The 9,530-nt window shown below is 43.1% G+C and overlaps 1 protein-coding gene across 1 annotated transcript; it reads left to right on the plus strand.

The window, feature by feature from the left end:
- Window positions 1–686: 686 nt before the first annotated feature.
- On the plus strand, window positions 687–7,234 carry LOC120529022 (stonustoxin subunit beta-like; the record flags this gene model as incomplete). The annotated part of the gene is made up of 2 exons (XM_039753083.1): window positions 687–825; window positions 6,714–7,234. Coding segments are annotated over exons 1-2 (660 nt in total), but the record flags the coding sequence as incomplete, so codon positions are not given.
- Window positions 7,235–9,530: the final 2,296 nt, after the last annotated feature.

Genomic DNA, 9,530 nt, shown 5'->3' on the forward strand with positions numbered 1-9,530 from the left:
ACAGATTCCTCTAATGAGTGTCACCGGGGTCTTCAGTCACTCAGTCAAGTCCTCACTCTGCTGTGTTGTGTCATTGTGTGCCTCACACTGAACGAGGACAAGAGAAGAGGAGGAGATGAAGAAGGTCACAGCCAAGGGTGGTCAATATGAAGACTACAAGACCACCTCCACGGTGCTTCATGTTCCAGTGAGCACAGCTGGTAATATTCTCAAGATGTTTGAGGGTCCGCAGGACTGTAGCCCACCTCCCTGATGAGACCACCAGAGTAAAGTTGACCTCAGATTGAACCAAAGAAGAGTTTAAATGGTGGAGAAAAAAACAAGAAAACATCAAGAGAGACTCAGGCTGACCTCCGAGATCAAAGGACAACAGCGTCAAGTCACACCATCTGTTACTGTGTCAAAGACAGTGTGCTCATTGGTAGAAGACCCCACTTGTGAAGGACACACACAGACTGGGCATGTTAACAGCGTGTTAATCAGCCACAGTGCTAGAGAAGAACCTTTGGACTGAAGAAACAATATGAGAGCTTTATGGTGAGTCACAGCAGCTCTGTGTCCACTGAAGACAAAGTGACGACATTAATGGTCTGAGGTTGAAGTGCTGAATCCGTGAAGGCCACAATGAAATCAGGAGATCATCAAGGTGTTTGGGAGTGAATGTCACAAAGGTGAGACCACCAAGAATGGGGGAAAAGAAGACACTGGAATGTTGTGAAGTGTCTGCTATGAGCCCTGAACAGAATCCAAGTCAATATCGACGGAAAGAGCTGAACGTCACAGCTGGGAGAAAAAGGCCATCAGACTTCAAGAAGAGTGGGCCGGGTGGGCAGTGAGAGGAGTAGAAGTCTCATCCAAAGCCACAGGAAGGGCTTGATGGCAGTTATTACCTCCAGATAATGAGCAACAAAACATGAGATGAGGGTCTGAATCACTTTGTGTGAGCCATCGGTATCTCATTTATTGTTTCAAATAATCTGTGAAGTCAAAATACAAAGAAAGAGTCTGCTGTGTGGAATAAGAATGGCGGGTGACAGTCTCAGTGGTCAGTTTACACTTATTGGACTGAAAAGTGGAATTCGTGTTTAAAAAGTGGAAGGGGACCAAAACTACTGGGGGCAGATCAGAGATAGAAACAGTAGAGAGATAGACATGAAAGGCGCTATATAATATAGAGATATTAAAGTTACTATATACTGTAAGAGATGGGAAAGACATGATGTGATAGATGGATAGAGCAAAGAGAAAGACATAATATCACACAAAATATGAAAGGCACTATATAAGAGAAAGATGAGAAGTGCACTAAAATAATAAATAATAGAAAAGACATTATAACAGAGAGAGAGAAAATGACAAATAGCAAAAGAAGTAAAAGACAAATACAGCAGACAGATGTGAAAGGCACTATAATAGACAGATATACATGAAAGGCACTATATAATAGATAAAGGAGTAATGCAGTGTGGTGTGTTTTGGTAAAGACTTTGGACTACAAACTCTGAGGTTTGGCTACAAATCCCACTACTGACACCACTGTGTGACCTGAGCAAGTCACTTCACCTGCCTGGACTACAATTGGACAAAGAAAAGAAAAGGAAACAATGGAATCTCAGATGATGGGAGTCACCTTGGATAAGAATGACAGTCAAATAATAATAAGACATGACAGGAAACACACTAAAGAAAGAAAGAGAGAGACAATGACAGATGGGAAAGGCACTATATAATAGATAGATAGATAGATAGATAGATAGATAGATAGATAGATAGATAGATAGATAGATAGATAGATAGATAGATAGATAGATAGATAGATAGATAGATAGATAGATCTCATTGAACTCATGGAAAATAAAAATGAAATCCTGCCAACTACATCATATCCACCTTTAACAATAGCCTAACCTTCAGTGTCCTTTGTCCTTTTTCTTTTGTCTTAATTTTTACTTTGCACTTCCTGCTGTTTTCCTCTTTTGTATTCCAGTGTCTCCTTTCTGATGTTTTTCTACTTCAGTCATTCCCTTATAATATTGATAATAATAAAAATCCATTTCTACAGCACATGGCATTCAAAGAAAAAGAAACTTAGCATGTTACACAATAAAAGCACAATGTCCACCACCATTAACATAAACATGTACAGTATATAGATTTACAGACACAGCCAAAAGAATTGGATTAAAAAAGAATCACAAATTTAAGTGAAATAAGTGAAAGCTGACAAAAGTACTCAGCATCCTCTGTTCTTTTCTTCATAAACCAGAAACTTTGTTATTAATTCATGACTTAACACATTGTAGGAATTAAACCAAAAGAAGATGGCATAGATAATTTTGTTGAAGCCATCAGATGTTGAAAGGCATCATTGAATAAGAATCAGTCCACTATGAGAATCACAGGGGTCTTCAGTCACTCAGCCCTCACAAAGCTTTGCTGAGTCATTGTGTGCATCACATTGGACATGGATAAGAGAAGAGGAGGAAATGAAGAAGGTCAGAGCCCAGCATGGTCATGGTAAAGGCTAAAAGGCCATCTCCACAGAGCTTCATATTCCTGTGGCCTCAGTAACTAACATCAAGAAGTTGAAGGTCCATTGGTCTGTAGCCAAGCACACTGAATGCTGCTGCAGATTGAAAATGGACCCCCAATTGAACAGAAGGAGAGCTTCAGTGGTGGAGAAAGAACCAAGGCAAACATCAGAACAGATTTAGGCTGACCTCCAAGATCAAAGTACAACAGCTTCAAGTAGCTCCATTAATCACTTACTGAATAGAAGAGGGCTCCATGGTAGATGATCCCACTTCTGAAAGACAGAGTAAAAAATAAAATGAAAGACAGAGTAAAAAATAAAATGAATAACTAACTGGAGTTTTCTAAAACACATGTTGACACTCCACAGTGCTTGAGAAGTTCCTTTGGACTGATGAAACTAAATGAGAGCTTTACAGTAAGTCACAGCAGCTCTGTGTCCACAGAAAACAAAACGAGTGTTCAAAGAAAAAACACCAAACATGTAGGAGGCTCATTAATGTTAGGGGGCTGCTGTGCTGAATCTGTGCAGGGCACAATAAAATGAGAGGATCATCAAGACATTCTGGGGCAAACGTCACAAAGCTCTGTCTGAAGTGGGGATCATGGATCCTCCAGAACATACAAAAAAGACCACCCAAATTTGGTGGAAATCACAATATAATGTTCTGAAGTGGACATCCAGTGCACGAAGCTCCCGTTCCACCCCATCCCAAAGATGCTCTATTGGGTTGAGATCTGGTGACTGTGGGGGCCATTTTAGTACAGTGAACTCATTGTCATGTTCAAGAAACCAGTTTGAAATGATTCGAGCTTTGTGACATGGTGCATTATCCTGCTGAAAGTAGCCATCAGAGGATGGGTACATGGTGGTCATGAAGGGATGGACATGGTCAGAAACAATGCTTAGGTAGCCCATGGCATTTAAACGATGCCCAATTGGCACTAAGGGGCCTAAAGTGTGCCAAGAAAACATCCCCCACACCATTACACCACCACCACCAGCCTGCACAGTGGTAACAAGGCATGATGGATCCATGTTCTCATTCTGTTTACGCCAAATTCTGACTCTACCATTTGAATGTCTCAACAGAAATCGAGACTCATCAGACCAGGCAACATTTTTCCAGTCTTCAACTGTCCAATTTTGGTGAGCTCGTGCAAATTGTAGCCTCTTTTTCCTATTTGTAGTGGAGATGAGTGGTATCCGGTGGGGTCTTCTGCTGTTGTAGCCCATCCGCCTCAAGGTTGTGCATGTTGTGGCTTCACAAATGCTTTACTGCATACCTCGGTTGTAACGAGTGGTTATTTCAGTCAAAGTTGCTCTTCTATCAGCTTGAATCAGTCGGCCCATTCATTCTCCTCTGACCTCTAGCATCAACAAGGCATTTTCGCCCACAGGACTGCCGCATACTGGATGTTTTTCCCTTTTCACACCATTCTTTGTAAACCCTAGAAATGGTTGTGCGTGAAAATCCCAGTAACTGAGCAGATTGTGAAATACTCAGACCGGCCCGTCTGGCACCAACAACTATGCCACGCTCAAAATTGCTTAAATCACCTTTCTTTCCCATTCTGACATTCAGTTTGGAGTTCAGGAGATTGTCTTGACCAGGACCACACCCCTAAAGGCATTGAAGCAACTGCCATGTGATTGGTTGATTAGATAATTGCATTAATGAGAAATTGAACAGGTGTTCCTAATAATCCTTTAGGTGAGGACCGTCATGGCAGTGGTGGGTTTACATTGCAGAGATTTTTAACACAACATTGTCAAACTGGTTTAATCCAGTTCAGGCTGTGTTGTGTTAAGTCAGGTGCTCACAACCACACAAGGCCAATTCAGAGTCGCCAATTCACCCAACATGCATGTCTGTGGATTGTGTGAAGAAAACCAGGAGTTAGATGAGAAGAACACGCTGACCTGACATAGACATCCACTGGGCGCCAAATTCAATGTCGTGAAGATCAATCTGTGAGGCCGCAGCTCCAACCCCTCAACCATCATGCTGTCCCGAATTGAGTTTTGACAGTTCTGTTCCTCTTCTTCACATCTCCTATTATTCTGAAACCACATCTTTTGATTTTAAAGTTCATTTCTACTGAATGATATTGTCTCCTTTAATGATTGAGTAGCTTCAGTTCACTCCATGATGATTTTCTTCATGAACTTCACATCTCTCAATACTCAATTGCCGTCTTGTTTGCTGGCCTGTAAATCATCGAGCTGTCACTTTGTGATGAAGTGTGACAGTGGATTGATTTTAAACTAAAGAGGTGGACTGTGACAATCAAAGTGTCATTTAATAAAGCCTGTACTGTGTGGACAGTACATTTGAACTCTGACCTCGACGGTGACCTCATAATGATGGCACTGATCAGGGCAGCCACACTTGTTTGCTCCCTGCTGATGTGTTGTTTTTCTGTTAACTTTGCCTTTTGTTACAATATGAGGATTACATACACACAAGATCAGCTCCTGTCTATTGTGATTGGATTTTATTTCCTCTCCACTGATAAAGGACACTTTCATACAGATTTAGCATTTATGAACCTCCGACTGCAGACTCGGACTCCCAGCCAGGTAACTCCCACCTGAAGAGGAGAAGGAGGACATGCTCAGGGTCTCTCGTGGGGTTCAGGAGACGCGCTTGTCGAGTGCCCCTTCCCTTACTAGTTTTATCAACGTCAGACCACTGAGGCCCAAAACAGATGAACTTCATCTTCTTCTCAGCCCCAGTAAGGATTATTCTCTCTGCTCAGTGTATTGCTGTGTGGACACCTGGCTTACTGCATCAGTTCCTGACTATACATTAGAACTGCTGGGTTTCTGATTTACAGAGCAGTTAGAGATGCTGATCATCACAACAAGTCAAAGGTGCTGGAGTCTGCTGCTACATTAGTATGTTTGTGTGGACTCCCACCTCTCAGACTGTCTCTGTATCAGCACAGGTGCCCTTCAAGGCTGTGGGCGGCCCCCTTACTTTACTCCTTGTACCCCAATGACTGCAGGTCCACTGATTCTTCAGTTAAATCATTAAGTTCACTGATGACACCACCGTTTTTGGTCTAATTACTAATGATAATGAAACACAAGAGGGGTCTCGTCTTGTGTCTTGGTGACATTTAACACCCAGCTGCTTAAGACCCCCGAGTCAGTGGAAATGGCCATTGACTTTCACAAACAGCAGTCACAACCTCAAACACTAGAAATGAATGATTCAGCAGTCAATATGGTGGACTCCTTCAAAGTTCAGAGCACAACAATCACAAACACTCTCAGGTGGGACATGAACACCACCACATCACTAAGAAGACACAGCGGCGATTGGACTTCTTACGCCAGATAAAGAAATTAAATACTTCACAGCCAATCCTTGTTCAGTTTCACAAAGCCGTAATTGAACGTGTAATCACATTCTCCATTGGTGTCTGGTTTGGCTCACCAACGGCACACTCCATAAATAAATGACAGCGTGTGGTGAGGTCTGCTGTGCTCTTCATCTGTGCAGACCTGTAGACATCCCGTGTCACTAACCGTGTCATAAGGACCACCACAGGCTCATCTCAGCAGCTCAGCACTTCTTCACACAAACTCCCAAACGTTTCAGTCAATTCAAACTCAAACTAACAGACACCTCCAGAGTTTCTTAGCCAGAGCGACAGCCTCTCCTAGCAGTGACTTAGCCGTCTTCTGTGTGTATTCATGTGTTCTGTCAGAGACTGTGTGAAGGTGTGTGTGTGTACAGTGTGAGGACATGTGTGTGTGTGACACAGGAATACACACTCCACACTCACACTCTCACTGGCACATCACTATCAGCACATCTCCTTTATAATTGGATTATTCTACCACTTGGTTTGAAGTTTGTCTTTTCAGCTTCAGTTATTTCTGTTATTTGTCTGTGATGTTGTGTTCCGTTATAAGGAGCTCCAAATCTACCAAGTCAGAGTCCTGCACACGAAGTACTGGAGAATAAAAGGGATTTTGATTTATAATGATTATAGAATTTTATTTTAAATCCCCAAAGATTCTGTCCAATCAGATGAGCTCTATACTATTAGTGTCTCATCAGCGCAGCTCCTCATTGGTTCTTGTTAATTGTCTGTGTTGTGCTCCGCCCCCACTCCCGTTACACACTCCCAGATTTCTTCACTCGTTTTCTTTTCTTTCCTTTCAGACTTTTTTCCCCTCACACTGGACATCAACACGGCACACAGAGCCGTCCGTTTGTCTGAAGGGAACAAGAAGCTGAAACGTGAGGGGACAAAAGCCAAATATCCTGACCATCCTGACAGATTTGACAGCTGGCCTCAAGTTCTGTGCAGAGAGGCTCTGACTGGGACTCGCTGTTACTGGGAGGTGGAGTGCAGTGGAGACTTCATGAGGATTGGAGTCGCATATAAAGGACTGAGCAGGAAAGGAGGGGGTGTGGAGTGCGGCCTTGGATACAACGACAAGTCCTGGAGTTTGCGGTGGTCTCATTCCAAGTACTCTGTGTATCACAATAGCATAGAGACTGAAATCAGCGCCCCCTACAGCCCCAGAATAGGTGTGTATCTGGACTGGACTGTTGGCTCTCTGTCATTTTATAGTGTCTCACACACAATGACCCTCCTGCACAGGTTCAACACCTCCTTCACTGAGCCCCTCTATCCAGGGTTTTATGTTAGTCATAACTCCAGTGTAACAATCAGCCAAATAACACCATGTGACCACTGACCAGTACCCTCCACCGGTCACTTGATGTCCCCACAAGCGCAGGTCCTCTTTGTGTTTGTAGTTTGGGGTGAAAATTAATTTAAAAGGATGGGTTGGTTAGGGGTGCACCTCTCTGGTTGAATTTGTGGATGAGAATGAGGGGCGAGTGTGGCTGTCAGGGTCTCCATTATTATTGGGTTTGAGTAGCCAGTCAGATGTGTGTGTCATAGTGAGGTGGTGGAGACACCTCAAACCTACAAATACCAGTCTGACCAGCAGGGGTCACTGTTGATTCACAGCCACATGTCCTTCAGGTTGACACCCCAACAACTACTGAGGCCCCCAAGTGTCACTGAATGTCACCTGTTAAGTAGGACAGGCGTGTGGTCCTGCTGGATCAGCACAACTGAAAGGCGCTATACAGACTCAGTATCGAGAGCTCTTGAATAGTGACTATATGTAGGAGCAGAGAGTGACAGATGGGACTGGAGTGTTGTCCACTCACCAGACATTTTCTGACCCTCCATTGGTCACTCAAAGGGTCCTTCACTTCAGAATGAATTCACTGTGAATGTCTGAAGATGAGGACTCACCGGTCAGTCAGATGTCGGCCATACTGACAGAGTTTGGTGTTTTAGTTGATGTCACATTAAAAGTTAAACTGAACCTCCTCCTTGTCCCCATATTTGTCACTCTTGGTACCCTGAAAGCTCCAACATCTTCACAAAATGAATTCTTTGTTGAGTTGGCACACACTTGATATGGGTGCACATGTGTGGCTTTGAGGTGGACTGGCACCCCGTCCTGGGTTGGCCGACCTTGTCCACAAACCTGAAATTGAAAAGCGGATAAGAAAGACAACGAATGGACAGAAGGGGTCACTGATTGGTCAGTCGCCAAACTACTGCCTCTTGTGGCCACTCTGAATATTACACAGCAATTTATACAAAAAGGAAATCTAAAAGATAAAAGCAGAAAGCATTCAGTGAAATCCTGAGCAGTGAAACATGAAAGGAGAGAATGAGAAACAATCAGAGAGTCTGACGAATGGAGACTTTAACAGGAGGACTGAGGGGTGGGACTGAAGTGCAGTGGCGCCCTCTAGTGGACACCCGCCATATTACACACATGGGAAAGGTCAGCAGTGAAGGGGGGAGAAGAGAATACAGTGCAGTGTAAAAGAAATAAGAATAAAGAAAAAACACAAGAATAAAACACCTGAAATAAAGAACTTTAAATATTATATCTTAAACTAATTAAGATTTAAATGAATTAAGAGCAAAATAAGGGTGACACGATCACACAGTCACATGACCTTCAGAGCTGACAGGTGAGCCGATTCTTCTGTAGCCAAACTGCCCCCTCTAGTGGCCACTCTCAGTATTAAATGAATGGCAAGGCTGAGGGGGAGGAAAGATTTGGGTTTGAACAAATGGAGATTTAGTGGCGATTTCTTAATATTGTCATTAGCTTTAAGGACAGAGCAGCTTTGTTAGGTTATGGAAGATTCTTGTTATAAAGTCCTTTGCCAGATTAAATGGCGAGCTCTAGTGGCAGAATATTAGAAAGCACTTGTGGAACTTTTTCTTATGTACTTCCGGGTAAAAGTTCATGCTTTGTTATCTTTTTCGTTCGTTTGTTTACTTACTGCACGTTGTACGATCAGTTTGTCCTTTTCCCATATAACCTGAGCCATTAATGCTGTGCGTTCTTGCGGAAAAGTAAGTTTATTCTAGATAATTTAATATAAAGCGGTTCAAAAGTATGTTATGTTAAAGTTAGACGTGCAGAGCAATTAAAATGAGTACTTGAATGTGATGTTGTGACTGAGCGTATGTATTTAACTTCATTTACAGACCACAGCAATAAGAATTAAAGTCCTTTCTGAGTTCAGACTGCGTTTGGAGTGATTTCTTACTTCTATATCACCTGGAAGGGGGAGTTTACAGCAGTCAAGTTGTGCAGCTGTGGAGTTAATAGCGGCATCTCCCGCGGCCAGACCTCTCATCGTGTCTTCTGCCTTTCGGATTTTATTTCACACGCATTTCCTGCACCAGCCTAACGTACCGAGGCCAGCCCTCACTTACTGCGGTTTTGAGTTCTTCAGTTGAGACCGGGGCTGCCAGTTTTTGTGACTTTTGATGAATTAATAGATTTCAAATAAACATCCACTGCCTCTGCCGACGGGTGCTCATCGGAAGTAAAAAGTTTAGAGTAGTGATGGGCTGCTCGATACTGACATGTCGACAAAATGTCGAGCTTTCGAAGCGCCGCTCTTGTTTCAAATGCGCCCGTC

This window comes from Polypterus senegalus, chromosome 4 (assembly GCF_016835505.1).
Source record: "Polypterus senegalus isolate Bchr_013 chromosome 4, ASM1683550v1, whole genome shotgun sequence".
Lineage (NCBI taxonomy): Eukaryota > Metazoa > Chordata > Cladistia > Polypteriformes > Polypteridae > Polypterus > Polypterus senegalus.